Source organism: Erigeron canadensis, chromosome 3, assembly GCF_010389155.1.
Source record: "Erigeron canadensis isolate Cc75 chromosome 3, C_canadensis_v1, whole genome shotgun sequence".
NCBI classification, from domain to species: Eukaryota; Viridiplantae; Streptophyta; class Magnoliopsida; order Asterales; family Asteraceae; genus Erigeron; species Erigeron canadensis.
Genome location: NC_057763.1, coordinates 25116212 through 25131164, shown reverse-complemented (window position 1 = coordinate 25131164; position 14953 = coordinate 25116212). Strand labels below are relative to the sequence as shown.

The following is a 14953-nucleotide window of genomic DNA, read 5'->3' as shown; positions in this document are numbered from 1 at the left end:
TATTTTAGAAGAAGTTTTATATAACATTAACCGAGCGAAGTGGGCTTTCATGTCAAGTCACAAGCTTCATGAATGAAATTTTGTATATTACAACAGAATCGTCATTTGTGGATCTGTAGGGTGTGTGAAAAGAAACTTTTTGAACGAAATAAAAGAAAGAACATCATTTATCATTCTATCTATTGGATGGATTTTGTTTTTGTTTCTAAGTTTTAACACATTTTACAGATTAATTGTTACCCGAAAGTCATCTGGATGTACATGGGACTGAAACTTTAAATCTCCCATAATGCTAATCTGAATCGGAACTACCGCCTCCACCTTCCTCTCCTAATGCTACTCCGAGTAAGGCTGCTCCAACTCCAACTCCAATTTCGAGCAACGTTCCTCCTATGCCTTTCTTCTTCTTTTTCTTTTTCTTTTTCTTGTCTTTCTTGTCTTTGTCCTTATGGTCCTTGTCTTTGTGATCCTTATCTTTATCTTTCTTTTTCTCTTTTTCACCACCGTAATGAGGTGGGTGCTCGTTGCCAGTTTGTTGTGGCGGATACCCATTATAGCCACCACCATAAGGCGGTTGCCCTTGTGGTTGCGATGGTGGATAAGGTTGCTGGTATCCAGGTTGTTGGTTTGGGTAAGGTTGCTGATATCCGGGTTGTTGGTTTGGATATGGGCCGTTTGGTGGTGGCTGGTATGGGTATGAGCCATTTGGTGGTGGTTGGTTTGGGTATGGTCCATTGGGTGGTGGTTGGTTTGGGTATGAGCCATATCGATAGTCTTGTGGGGGTGGCTGAGCCACTTTATCCTGTTTGGCAGGTTCATTTGCCATGGTGCCACTTCTACCAAACAATTTGGAATTTCTGGGTTCACATAAGTTTGTTTAGAGATAAATAGGAGAAGATTGTGCATGTGAGACGAGTCAGGAGGAACACACAAAGCCCCTCCTTTTACTCCCTCCCTCTCATGTTCTATTCCTGTTTCTGGATACAAGTAACTCAGGTTGGATTGACCCAATATTAAACACAATGATCACAGAAAATACAATATACAATGTTTGTCTTTGCTTTATCATTACTCTACTTGGCCCGGATTACATAATATATGCTAATCATCTATTCATCCATCCACCACTTCCATCGTACAGTTATTCCATCCATCATGATCACATAATATGCGAGTCCAACACGTCAATAAAAAATTAGAGACATTGAGTTTCAGTTCAGCAACTACTCCAACCATCATGACATGTCTTACAAACATGATCCTGGGTTGATTAACTATAGAACAATGCTAGGTTAGAAGGGACAACATTACAATAAGAGTTCTAATTAAAACGAGATGCTCACCCGCCTACAATTCCTCGATCTATTTTTCCTAACTTTATGAACAAATAGGATATCAGATATGAAATTTACAGTTCAATTGCACATTGATGTCCTAGATGTAATAAATAAGCAGAACCAACCTATTTCAACAAAATGGGTCAAAATTGCCTTCTAGTAACTAGAGAAATTTCCATTATTAGAGTAGAATATACATATTTACAGTCTTGAGAACACTGCCCTCGTTCAGTTGTTTAAATACACGTATTACATACACACATACCATAAAAACGAAGGTGAGAGTTTTTGTGACAGCCTAATATGTTTGTCAAGACAAGGTTTCATCTGGCTTCAGGAAATTGTGACATTCCACCACTGTCATCTCACCACCAGCTTGAGGGTCAAATTGGCATCGGTAGAAGCTGCAAAAGCACAATTTAAGATTGTGTCACTTGCTAGAATAGATTATCAACTGTATACAGTCTATCTACATTGAATGTATTTATTCTACCTATCAATGTGAAAAGGGCACACACACACAAAAATAATAATAATAGTATACATTACCTCCCATCCATGCCAAGGATTACAACTGTATTCTTCTGGTGACCAAAACCAACTACATACTGCAAACCCTCGTTCAAATGAATACGAGCTACTGACCATTCTGAGCTGAAATACTTTGGTAGAACACCTGCAAGAGTAATAAAAACAACTGGTGCTTAATGCCTAAAGAGATCCTCACAAATATCTGTTAGGGTCGCTATAAAGGTGTTGCAATTTGTGTTTTGAGATGACTACCCGACAATAACGACTTGTATTTGAGATAATCAGCTTTTGATAGATGAATTCAGCTTCAGATTATCTTATTATTTTGGTTTCATACTATTGGCAACATAACTAACAATCAAAGAATAAAACAAAACTCCCCAAGCACAAAAACATGTGTAACTTCTTGAGACAGATGATACATTTACGTAAGAAACCTCTTCAAGCCACATGAAATCATTTAAAAGGATGTGAGGTAGTGGATTGTGACACCGTTTTATAAGTGTATGGATGATTGACGTGTGGCATTAGGAGAATTCAAGAAAGATGTATCAATATCATTACTCAATCCTTATATAATCCGAATTTACCACACATCCAAACAACTGTTTACTATTATTACAACTTTAATGACCCATGGGACTTTGTCCTGGTGGCATTTGAGGTGACCCATCAATCAATAGGTTATGAGTTCTAATCCCATGATAGGCAACTTGTAAATATGTGTTGATACAGTGAGGATATGTGAATGATAGCAAAAAAAAAAACTAAACAACACAAAGCACATTCAACCACTGGCCCCAAAGGCCCAAACAACCTGTTTTATTATAACTCATTATTTACAAAAATTATCAAAATCAGTCATTTTCTACTTATTGTATCATGTGACCAGTTTACCAAGAGAACAAGTAAGAATGAAAGATCCCCGATGGTAGAGTACCTTTCATGAACGATAGATGTGAAACAACTGGTGGGGGTCCACTGTTTTGGTCTGATATCGTTTGCATTGGCCCAGAATCAACCTTCAAGTTGAAAACATGGACGGTTCCTCTGTCACTTGAAACAGCTAGCCTGTCCGCCGTTGAAGAGAAGGCAAGGCTGTAAATGTCTGCTCTATCTGCACCTCTCCTAACCTTTATTCATTGTGCAACAATCAATTATAAGCCATAATGTCAAATTTTAAACAAAATGGCGGTTTGTTCAAAAGCACAAGAATCGAGAATCCCACAGAAGAGTTAGAGTTTTGGTTTGAAACTATAAATCACTATGTGTTGGGTTTTTATGGGAATTGAGTACGACATCCACCACCCTTATTGCGTTTAGAGTGTGCCTAACTTGGTGGGCTAAATATCTATCATTTATAACCAACCCTGTTAACCAAAGAACTTATTTAGCAATCAAACTCATTTCATAATTCCCACACCCAATAACCAACCAGTTACACATCGATTATTTCATTAAAATTAAGCGATAACAAACAGCCAAATTTTGAATCATCACACAGAATTGTATGCTTAGATCAACAAAACAGGACAAAGCACATGTAGAAAGGTTTCAAAATATATATGGTGTTAAAAAGAGAAGAACAGAACAGTAAAAGCACTAAAAGAAAAATTCAGGGATAAAGGCACAATAATCGAAAGACTACAAAGCGAGAGTGCGAGACCTAATGAAGTTGATCAACTATGTCTAAATGAAATCCGAAACAGCCATTATAAAGGTTTTTACTAATATGTGCGCATTTGGTACATGATAGAGTCTTTCTTTCTAGAAGCAGTCTTTTGACCGTCGCGTAGGGTTATGACTGCCTAACTCTCAGTTCGCCCATAATTGCATATATGTGGTATTAGCCTATTAGGTATTGTAGCTGTTCTAATATGTGACCGCCCTCGAGCACATAATAGAGAGCTTTAAATAAACTAACAGTTTCTAATAATATGACTAGAAACGTTTATCAGACATTATAAAGATATAAAATTTACCCTATTAGGCAGAACAATTTTGCATTTCTAAAATTCTTTAACTATAGTTCTAGCATAACACATTATCAAAAAAACTAACAATCAAACACATAATCAACGAACAAAGGATCAAAAATTCAAACTCAACAATACCTCCTGAAGTAACGACCCATCATTCGTACTAAAAATCCTAACTAAAGTCCCCTTACTACTCGCGGTAGCAAGCAACGTGCCATCATTCGTCAACGCAATACAAACAACTTTCGAATCATGAGCCATAATAAACTTAGTTTGTTTCGAACCGTAATTCTCGACTCTAATTTGGCCTTTCCTAACACCTAAACAAACTAAAATCATCACACCACTCACATGTGACACTTCACACAGTCCTTTTGGATTCGAAACGGTATCAATTTGTTGTAACAATTTTAAGTCAACAAAATTATATATAAATATTTTTTGAACTAAAATAACTATAATTCTATCTCGTCGTAGCCGGACCGATTTAACTTCGGTCCGGAACGATAATTCGCCGATACAACGGCCTTGGTGATCGTCCCAAATCATGACTTTGTTGACTGGATACTGAGGTTGTGGACCACCGCCGACTAAGGCGAGGATGTTGCACCGGAAAAGCATTTGGACGGCGGAAATACCGCCGCCGCCGTCGTCTCCGTCGGTGGATTCGCGACGGAAGATTTCGCGGAAAGGATCGGTGTTGTAGATGCGGAAACCGTGGGTGGTTCCGGCGGCGAAACAGGCGGTGTCTTGGTTGAAGGAAAGGTGGAGGAGGGTGACGGATGTTGGTTGTGGCGGCGGTGGAGATGATGGTGGTGAGATGTGGCGGTGGTCTTCTGTGATTGTTGTCATTTTTGTTTTATTATTTTGTAATTATTATTACTCGTAATATTTTTATGTGAAATGAAAATGAAGATTTTGGATATATTTGAAGTAGTTTCTACTTTTCTAGTCCTATTTTGGATATATTTGACTTTTCTAAAATTATTACTCGTATTTTTATTTTTTCTAATAATATAATGACTTTTGGTTTCATTAGTTGGAAATATCCAAAAATTTCGATGATTTTGTTTGCAGAAAAACAATACACTCAAAACCACTTGTCTTTCACTAGACTAGAATTGATAGTTGTGTAATGTGATAGATTTGTCATTCACTAGACTAGAATTCACACTTGCAATTGATAATTGATGATTTGTTTTTTAATTATCACATTTAAAAAAATAATTCATGTATTTTTATAAATGAGCCGTGTATGCGTGGGTGTATAACTGTATATCCAAATTTAAATCATCTAAAACCGAAAACATCCTTTTATTATGTCACGTTTTAAGAAATGGAACTCAAAATTTATATTGTTGCTTGAGCATATCTACAACGGACAGCTAGCTATAGAATCGGTAGCCGGACGGAGCAGCTCGAAGAGGGGCATCTAGCTATTTTCAGGTGTAAAACCGTAGTGGTTTCAAGGGAAATGCATGAGAATGGCGGGCTCGACTATTTTTATAGCCAAAAAATAATGAATGAATTTGACAATCGTTTGAAAGTAACAAAAAATTTATATTGTTGTTTGAGCATATCTACTTTATGAAGCATAGAGTTAAAAACTTGTTCTTCCCATAATGCATTTCTGCTTCTTCGCCAAGTTTCCCAAACACCATGATAGATCCACTTGAGTTCTTCCTTTAGTCGATAAATCTTTGATACCTGATAAGTGATGAGTTTGCATGTGTTTGACTTGATTAGAATATATGTAACCTAGATATAAAAAGCTAGGCCATGGCATCTCTTGCTTTGTCACTGCGTAAGGTTGAGGAAGCGAAGGGGGAGATATTAATCAAGCTCAAGATCAAGGTCGAGCATAAAAACCAAGCTTGGAAAAGATAGAAGCCGAAATTAACTTTAGAAGAACTACATTATGTTTATCATTATCAACCCTAACATAAGCATTTAAATATACCTTTACTCTTGTACTGCACTTTCAAGTTTTACTTCTAAGCACAATTACAGTGATATTCATAGAGCAAAAGTAAAATTAATTTTTATGTTGAACAAGAACAACCGAGGTTAAACATGGATACTGAAACGAGAAAAAATTGTTCCTTTATATAAACCAATGCAACTCTAAAACTGCAAAGTTTGGGCCACTAATCCTACTTTTTTTGTATTAGAATAACAAAATTGTACCCAATTAATTCAACTTCTTTTTCCTCATGCTGATCTATGTTGCCACCAGAGGTACGAACATTTACAAATCTGGATTTGCTTCCTCAGGTACCACAGTCAATGTCGCGGATGTGTTGTTGGCTCTTTTCACCACAACTTTTATTGGTTTTCCAACTTTATCCCCCATAAACTCAATCACCTGGCGAACATATTAAGAATTTTAACAAGACACATGTGTCATGGCTTCTATATATATCTGACAACAAAAGTCAACTATTTGTTGTTCTTTAACTTTATAAAGTTTGATGCGTACCTCTTTTATGCTTCCAACAGGCTTCCCGTCGAATACAACCACCACATCTCCTGGACGGAAACCAGCTTGTTCAGCAGGGGATCCAGGGCTTACCTGGTTAGGGATGAATTCAAAAAAGTTAACCAAATGTTAAACTAAAAAATATGATATTCTCGTGATATACAATTTGGCATTACTATAAACAGGAAAATTGCAGCCAATTGTATGAAACGGCCATTAAACATGTTAGAAAGTAGTAGCATAATTTTCGGAGAAGTGGAACACATCATGTAGAAAAGGTGCCAAAATGCGCCGGTGGGGCGGGTTGGGTTACTTAAGTAACAAGTTAAAAGACGCATAAGTAAAAACAGGTAACTTTGTATAAATGGAAATGGGTCCAGTCAAGTTGATTGACCCAAAACACATTTGTCTATACATACTAATATTTATTATAGCTAATAAGTGTGTTAAAAATGATTTAGATCATTCATATTAACTTTTTTAATATAGCAAGTTTAAAGATTTAATGCATCAACTATGGGAGGTGATAAACTGACCTACCACATAATTTGACCCACGATTGTGCCTCACGTGCTTGTATAGTTTTTCTAAAAGAAGTACATTTTGGTGTATCTGTCAAATTATAATTAAAAAAAAAGGGTTTACCATCTCCCATTAACTAGACATATGTTGGAAAAATTTAGACCCATTTGAACCATTTGCCTGCTTGACCGACTAAAAATCAAACATAGCATGAATCACTCAATTAATAAGTTAATCGGCGAACATGGACACCTCTATGATATAGTGCTTAACTTAAATTGACTGCAGTCCATGGAACAAAGATAAATGGAAGCATACCATAGGCACAAGAACACCTTTGTTCACATCGGGGAACATCACGTCTTTTTCCTTCAGCTGGGCAACAATCATATCATTCAGATCAAGCATTTTCAGACCAAGCCAAGGTCGCACAACTCTCCTGCATAATATCCAAGGATCACATTAAATTACCAATCAGCTGATGAAAGGTATGTACTTTCTGTAAATATGTTTACCCCTTTGATTTAAAATGCTCTATGATTTTAGAAACCGAGTCTATTGGTACAGAAAAACTCAATCCATCAGCTGCCAGCACTTTCATGATATTCACACCAATCACTTCGCCATCAATATTAACAAGGGGTCCACCAGAATTACCCTACACCAACAAACTCATAAGAAACTGGATTGAAGTACATAATGAGAAAAACAAATTAGCCAACTGTTAATCGCCTCATTACGCAAACCATAAATTCACAAACTTAACAAGGATCGGAATTAAAGTACCGCATTGATGGCACAATCAGTCTGCAAATACTCTCTCCTCATTCCTCCAAGACCCAAATCACTGCTCTTACGATCAACACAGCTAAATCAGAAGAAAAAAAAAATTAGTAACCTTTCCATCATATTATAATGTTAATCTCTAGAGCTGAAGGGCTGGGTAACTGATCAAAATGGGCTCAACTTGAAGTGGGTCATTTATAGCATAGATCAAATAGGACACATAAAGCTGAGTTGGGCTACAAATACCTTTTAGTCCACTTAAAAACATTATAAATACTAATATGTCAGCTATGATTAGGATATATAAACATACATACATACATATATTACTGTATTAGAATAAATATGAATAAATTACGAGGTTCTGTGCATTAAAAATACACTTTAGGCGACTTTCGGGCAGTTTCACTCGTACCCCTTTAGCAAATTATCTGACCCATTCGAGAAAAGCACAACCCAAATCGACCCAGTAATGTGTCAATTTGTTCAAATTTCTCCCTATATTATAAACAAACATAAAAACCACTATCACATAGATTATCATACAGGTAGGCATGGACTCGGTAATCATTGAGCACCACTCAGATCATGCTTATTTTCTTTTAACTTACCTCACGATACCTGCCGTAACCGTGTTTTGAAGAGAAAGAGGACAGCCCATGGCAACTACCCAATCACCAGGACGCAGTGAACCTGAAGACCCGAGTTTTGCAGTGGGGAGTGGAGTTTTAGAACTTATCTTGACAATAGCAATATCAGAATGCAAATCAGCATTCACCACAGTACCCTCAAATGTACGGCCATCTTGTAACGTCACATCAACCTGAAACGAATAATAATCAATTAATAATGATAGTACCAATTGGGCAAGTGGTCAAATGTTTCAGGTTAAAAATGGTAATCACGGCATGGGTCAGTCCTGGTAGGGTTGCCAGAACCAGAATTTATCCAATATTATTATGTTTTACATGAACAGCTAGTGTCAGATAGACCTCCAATATTACAAAGTTTATCATTTCAGTAATAAAGCAAAAAAATTTCAGCAAATTATTTGAAACTTCTCATTTACCGCAACTTTTTTCTACCGATATGACCTGTTAGAGATAGACATAATGGATAATCCATTCATAAGTATTTAAGTAAACGGGTTGAATTGTCGCCTCCTTAGAGACTGGCACGTAGTAGTGGCATATAATGTTCAAGCACTTAGATGGAAAGAACATAACAGCATGGTAAAATGAGGGATTATAGTCCCTCATGGGTCACATAATAAACTTATGGTGTGTTTAAAGCCAAAGACATCAGTAGATACTAAGTGCAAACTACAATGGTTCTTGGATTTGTGTTTTGGAGCCACTTATCTGTAACTGCCAGCTTGAAGTTGCAATAATTACTAATCTTAAGTGCTTGCAAAAACATATTGTACTTCTAATTATGTTAGTAATTTTAAAGGTTCAGAAGGGTCAATTTCATAGGAACGACAACAAGGTAGAATAGGAATTACCTATACACCCCTTCTTTTAAACTTAAATTAGGAGACTTTCACTTTCATTTCAATTGAAATATGTAAGCTAGTATGCTTCAATGGAAATGTCACTTTCTGTAATTTTGTTTATCGCTTTCTTACATAATCAAAACTTATCAAACGCTCAAATATCTGATTTACTAATTATTGGATCTTCTTCAAGCAGCAGAAGCACGTCCAAACACTATCTTCTGTAGTTCATTTTATTAAGTTAATGGCATGGTTCTGATAACTCAATACCACATCATCACTTTCAAAATGCACACCCAAACAACCTGTAACACTTAGAATACTGGCAAGCACAAGTTCCTTATCATTTCAGATTTTAACGACTGCAGTTTATAACAAGCTGTAAAAATTTAGGTACCGATAATAGTTTAGGACTCTAACTGCTTGCTTAAGTATTAGCTTATACTATTGTAAATTACAATCACGAGACTACAAGAGTCATTTCATGGCAAAAGATATCAAGTGAGTATCTTATACAAAAAATTACCTTTCCTTTGGATGATGGTGTGAAGCCTTGAAAATCAACCACCACATGAGCACACGTCAATATGGTACCATCACCATCTATTATGGTTCCAGACCCAATGCTCTTTCCAACAGTCATCCCATGGAAACCTACAAACAACTATCACTTATTTAACAAGGTTCACACATTCCTCGAATTTGCAGTTTAGATACTCTAAAAACAAACCTTTTGGAACTGAAAGATTGACAACAGCAGGACCAACTTTAGCAGCTGCATTCGCAATTGTATCCCGGCCCAAACATCCACAACAGGGTTTTGGGGATTCACAAGTGTCTTTGAACGGCACACCTTTAATAGCATCGGCCGCAGACTCTGCGCTAACACTAGAAAACAAGGATGGAGGATTTCCTACAATAACACCATGCAACTGATTCAAAAAGAGTCTTAATATCATTGAATGAACTTTTATGTAGATAAGAGAATTAATTTAGATACCGTGTCCAAAAGGAGCATTTACAGAAGAAAAGGAGTAGGTGGGTATGAGGTCGTGCGTACCCCATGCTGAATATATTGGAATTGAAATTCGTGTCGACCTATCTACAATACGCCAATGAAAGTATTAGATGTACAAATATGCAAGGAAAAGATCTATACGTAAAGGACCTCTAAAAGTTTGATTCTTTATTTCTAACGTATGATCACACTAAAAACAAAATTAACCAAACTTATACGAAACAGATTATTGATCATAGCGATCTACAATCTACGGGGCAATTACAAACATCAGACCATGTGTTCCTACACATCTAAATATTTCTTAATATTCCATCCAAAGTATGTCATTTTCTACAGCTTCCGAGGCTTTATACTACTTTCGTTAACTATTTTGAACCAGGCCGTTTTTGGATCTCAATAGCCTAAGTCACATCTATTGTGTACAAGTAAGAAACAGACGTGACAAGAATTCAGACAGTAGAAAACATAAAACAACTTAACAAGTCGTAATTCCATATCCCTCTTTTATCCATCAAACTCTTGAATAAAAACATTCCATATACTTGGAAGATAAAATTGTTAAGTACTACTCCTCCTTGGAACATAGAGATACATTTTACTTATACTACCACCAAATAAACTGTCAAGAAATCGATGTTGTCCGGCATTTTCACCTTATATTTCGATGATAATTTATACGAATTTTTGATTTTCCAATTTAACATCACATCACAAAGCAATGACCTTATCTCCAATATGCTAATAAAACAAATCATGGAACATATGAAAAAGAAACTATACTCGGTTTTCTATTCACTCGTATAAAAACAACTTTGCTACAAATTGCAGGATCGATAGAATGTCTCAAACTATCAATCAACCAAACAGAATTGTTACTAATTACTAGGCAAAAGAAGCCAAAAACAACCTGAATTTCGAGTATGGAAATGATATAGTGCTCCAGAAGCAGCAGCTAAGGCTACAAACTTCCTCTGCCAATATAATATACAAAATTATATTAATATTAGTAGTAGTACTTATACGAGTAATTCATAAAGTAATTCCATGGAAAACAATTAACAAAAAGAACAATTAATAATTATTAAAATAAGAAATAAATGTAGATAAATCTTACGAAATGTCTCATAATCTACAAACTTCGATATCTCAGATGATAGAACCCTAACTAAAACCCCTGACTGAACAGATTAAAAAACAAGGAATGTTTGGATTTACTCCCTCAACTTTTATTAGTTTCAAATCCGGCACTTTAACAACTTTTCTATCAAAATCGGTACTTCTGTTTTAACACTCATTTAAAAACCATTAATAAATTGATACAATCAAATAATACGATTCAAATTCACAACAAAAATAAAATTGAATAAAAGGATCGATTCATTCATTTATATAATAATCACAACAAAACCACAAGTTCTGTCATATTACAATTAACCCCCCTACACTACCACTATTTCCAAAAACAAACACCTAAAACCAAAACAAACCATTAAAATTACAAATCCAGAAACCGAACCCCTAAGTTATAACTAAATCTGTATCAGTCTTTATGCTTTTTTGGGCGATTTGGTAGCTTTCGTAGCCTTTTCGGAGTCGGTTGCAGCGGTTTTCTTAGGCAAAAGAACTGGATTGATATTTGGCAAAACACCACCACTTGCAATTGTGACACCAGACAACAGTTTTCCCAATTCTTCATCATTCCTGACTGCCAGTAGCACGTGCCTCGGGTTGATCCTTGTCTTCTTGTTATCCCTCGCCGCATTTCCAGCCAATTCCAACACCTTTTTACATTCACAATTCAAATTAAACATCATTATAATACATCTATATCTTTATATACTTATATATATATATATATATATAAATTTCATCAACAGATCTGAAAGTTGAAATATATAATCTATACATGTACTGTATGCGTGTGTGTATATATATATATATATATATATATATATATATATATATATATAAGTTGCAAAAACAGATCTGAGAATTAAAATTCAAATGTAAAACGTATAATTAGATAATTTTATCATTTATGTCAAAAACAGATCTGAAAAATTGATATTGAGAAATGTGAAAAAATGTAATTATTGTAGATATAGATATAGATTGTATATGTATATATATACCTCAGCAGCAAGGTATTCGAGAACAGCAGCGAGATAGATCGGAGCACCAGATCCGGTACGTTGAGCGTAACGACCTTTCTTCAAAAACCTAGTGATTCTACCGACCGGAAACTGGAGACCGGCCTTGACGGACTTAGTGACGGCTTTCTTCCTCTCGCCGGCGCCTTTCCTACCGGCGGCTCCCTTTGTTACCTTTCCTGATTCCATTTTTTTATTATCAAAAAATTTGGATTTTGAAAATAGAGAAAAAAAGAGAGATAATTGAATGTGAGTTTGAAATTTGGGATGAAAATTTTGGGAGGGAGAGGGTGTGTTTATATAGGGTGCTAGCGGATTGGTTTGTATTGGCTGCCACGCTGGCGATCCGGGACGGGATGTTTAGTTTTGAGCCGTTGATATGTGGGTGTGTTTTTGGGATTTTGATCTAACGGTGATGAAATGTGACATGCTGGCGATCCGGGATTCATGTGGTTCAACTTGTTTTTCTTCCTCCGAATAATATGGTTTAGTTTGATCATGCTAAAATATTTATTCATTTAATTAATTTCAATATATTGAGCACTGTTAATATTAATTACAATAAGAATTTTTTCAATGTTAAAAACACGTACATGTGGTTGATTGGCAACACTAATATTGCAATCTGATAAGATTAAAAAGTTGCATGTATATTTATAGGGTCGTGATAAAATGGAAAATAATTTTTTTTATTTTTAAATTAGTTAATAATTCTTATGACACCAATGTCTGATTTGACTAAATTTTTTAATATTATTCTCTCATTATCTCATCCTTCGATTTATTCTACGTGTTTTGATAATGTGATTAAAAATATTGATGTAAGAATAAGTCAGGAAAATCTACCATTACCCTGTTCAAAAGTTTGCAATATGAATTTTTAAAAAATAAACTGAAAGTGAGCTAGAACAAAACTTTGACAATAAGTTGGATACGTGTAAAAATATCATAAAGAAGTTATCACGGTCCATATTGCATGTGCAAACAATTGCAAAAGAAGATTACAACTGAAATTTGACAATAAGTTATATATGTGTAAACATATTATGAACAAAGTAAAAATAATAACTTATTATTACTTTTGTAAAATAGCAAAGAACCGCGCATTGTGGTAGCAATGCTAATTTACAACGCAATACTCATTGTTTGTAGTTTATCAATCCTTTAGAGTATATTGTATTATCTCGCGCCTAAAAAAAATAAAATTGAGATCTGAAAAGGTGAGAGATGTGAGAGAAAATATGGATGAGAGTGTGAGAGTAATGTGACAGTGGATATGTGGGTGAGAACGTAAAAGAGTAAATAGTTTAGATTAATTGTTGTCTTTTTGTTTCTTTTAAAAGCATGTAGAATGACTAAGTTATCCTATGTACACTATAGAAATGAATGATATAGATTTTTATCATGTTAAAAGTGAATAGCTTAGATCTCGTTTTAACTCAAAATTGGAGTGTCTTAAACTTTCAAATGAAGGGTAGTTAAAATGTTTTACCCATGAGTATAAATTAATCGTTACTAGAGGGGAACCCGCGCGTTGCAGCGGTAACTCTAAAAAAAGTTGTGGTTATATGTGGAGGGGGTAAATGAGTGATAACCCTCTAGTCTGATATAACGTTTTAGAACCCAAAACTTACACCGTTTAGAACTTATGTCCGATAACCCACTCATACATTGTGGCAAAAATCTCGCTAAAACAATTTGTAATGTACATAATGTAGTTCTCAAAAATGGTAGTAAACTATTATACACCACATACAAAATGAAAGATTATATGCAGTCATGCAGATAAAATGGATGTTTGAATTAGATTGATATAAATTATAACTACAAATACGATGACTATAAAACTAACCCAAATTCTCTCGCACAGGCTAAATAAGTCACGTGTCCACAAGATTGTCTTGGTTCAACCATATATCTAGATACACGGTTAACAAATAACGGCTATGGACTAATGAAAGATGTACCTTCAGTACAAGACTACAAACCCAATCTTTTGTTGCAATTATATACCTATAAGTTCTGGTCTAGCCTGTCAGAATCAGTCCCTGGGTACATATATAGATTCAAGATAACCCAATCTTTTGTACCAATCGTTTCTCTCCTGATTCCATTTGCTTACTGCTGCTCTTTTAGATCGATTGCATACCCGACTGAACACTATCCGAAAAGAATACCATCAGCTTGCATAATAAATTTCACCTCTTAAAAAAAATAAAATGAACAATATGCTCATAGTACCCATAAACTTGCTTTTTATGGAACAATGATTGCCATACACAGACTATACAAAAATCTTGTTACAATTACATACCTTATCATCATTTAATCCAACATTCTCAAAGAAAGCTCAAACGACTCTGCCAAAATAAAATCACAAAAAGTACCAAATTAAAGCTCTGAAAAGTGAGCGTGAACAAAAACACAGAAAGTGAGATATTTTTGTAATAATTTATTTTTTGTTAATATAAGTAAAGCATTACAATCTGTGCTAAAAAAGAGTAAAGCATAACAATATGGACAATAAAGCATTTATTAGTCAAACACATCCTACCAAGCCCAGTCAACCCAAACTAAAAACATCCTGCACAAACCATTTTACATATTTCCGACTAGCTCTATTGAAAAATTCCCAAAAGAGGTACAACATACA

General features: G+C 35.1%; 4 protein-coding genes across 4 annotated transcripts; all 4 read right to left on the bottom strand.

Annotated features, from left to right (window-relative positions):
* Window positions 1-292: 292 nt before the first annotated feature.
* On the bottom strand, window positions 293-826 carry LOC122591747 (calcium-binding protein P-like). Its single transcript, XM_043763992.1, has one exon. The coding sequence runs from the start codon at window positions 824-826 to the stop codon at window positions 293-295; it is 534 nt and encodes a 177-aa protein (XP_043619927.1).
* A 660-nt stretch (window positions 827-1486) lies between these two features.
* On the bottom strand, window positions 1487-4747 carry LOC122592324 (autophagy-related protein 18a-like). The gene is made up of 4 exons (XM_043764526.1): window positions 3983-4747; window positions 2809-3001; window positions 1887-2013; window positions 1487-1741 (listed from the first exon to the last, which is right to left on the bottom strand). The coding sequence occupies exons 1-4, from the start codon at window positions 4697-4699 to the stop codon at window positions 1648-1650; spliced, it is 1131 nt and encodes a 376-aa protein (XP_043620461.1). The 5' UTR covers window positions 4700-4747; the 3' UTR covers window positions 1487-1647.
* Window positions 4748-5923: 1176 nt separating this feature from the next.
* LOC122592869 (putative protease Do-like 14) lies at window positions 5924-11349 on the bottom strand. Its single transcript, XM_043765188.1, has 11 exons — window positions 11265-11349; window positions 11058-11121; window positions 10130-10231; window positions 9860-10042; window positions 9656-9783; window positions 8246-8457; window positions 7635-7716; window positions 7364-7506; window positions 7167-7287; window positions 6327-6419; window positions 5924-6212 (listed from the first exon to the last, which is right to left on the bottom strand). The coding sequence occupies exons 1-11, from the start codon at window positions 11274-11276 to the stop codon at window positions 6096-6098; spliced, it is 1257 nt and encodes a 418-aa protein (XP_043621123.1). The 5' UTR covers window positions 11277-11349; the 3' UTR covers window positions 5924-6095.
* Window positions 11350-11509: 160 nt separating this feature from the next.
* LOC122592868 (histone H2A.1) lies at window positions 11510-12563 on the bottom strand. The gene is made up of 2 exons (XM_043765187.1): window positions 12283-12563; window positions 11510-11931 (listed from the first exon to the last, which is right to left on the bottom strand). Exons 1-2 carry the CDS (start codon window positions 12487-12489, stop codon window positions 11698-11700), a joined length of 441 nt encoding a protein of 146 aa, XP_043621122.1. The 5' UTR covers window positions 12490-12563; the 3' UTR covers window positions 11510-11697.
* Between the last annotated feature and the right edge of the window lie 2390 nt (window positions 12564-14953).

What these genes read in the sequence shown, in the direction of transcription:
- LOC122592324 (XM_043764526.1), bottom strand. Translation starts at nt 4,699, where the DNA reads ATGACAACAATCACAGAAGACCACCGCCACATCTCACCACCATCATCT. An exon ending in ACATCTATCGTTCATGAAAG is followed by an intron (nt 2,014 to 2,808) that starts GTACTCTACCAT and finishes TTACTCTTGCAG; the next exon opens with GTGTTCTACCAAAGTATTTC. An exon ending in ATCCTTGGCATGGATGGGAG is followed by an intron (nt 1,742 to 1,886) that starts GTAATGTATACT and finishes GTGCTTTTGCAG; the next exon opens with CTTCTACCGATGCCAATTTG.
- LOC122592868 (XM_043765187.1), bottom strand. Translation starts at nt 12,489, where the DNA reads ATGGAATCAGGAAAGGTAACAAAGGGAGCCGCCGGTAGGAAAGGCGCC. An exon ending in TCGAATACCTTGCTGCTGAG is followed by an intron (nt 11,932 to 12,282) that starts GTATATATATAC and finishes GAATGTAAAAAG; the next exon opens with GTGTTGGAATTGGCTGGAAA.
- LOC122592869 (XM_043765188.1), bottom strand. An exon ending in GTTACGGCAGGTATCGTGAG is followed by an intron (nt 7,717 to 8,245) that starts GTAAGTTAAAAG and finishes CTTCTGATTTAG; the next exon opens with CTGTGTTGATCGTAAGAGCA. An exon ending in AAGGTGTTCTTGTGCCTATG is followed by an intron (nt 6,420 to 7,166) that starts GTATGCTTCCAT and finishes ATCCCTAACCAG; the next exon opens with GTAAGCCCTGGATCCCCTGC.
- LOC122591747 (XM_043763992.1), bottom strand. Translation starts at nt 826, where the DNA reads ATGGCAAATGAACCTGCCAAACAGGATAAAGTGGCTCAGCCACCCCCA.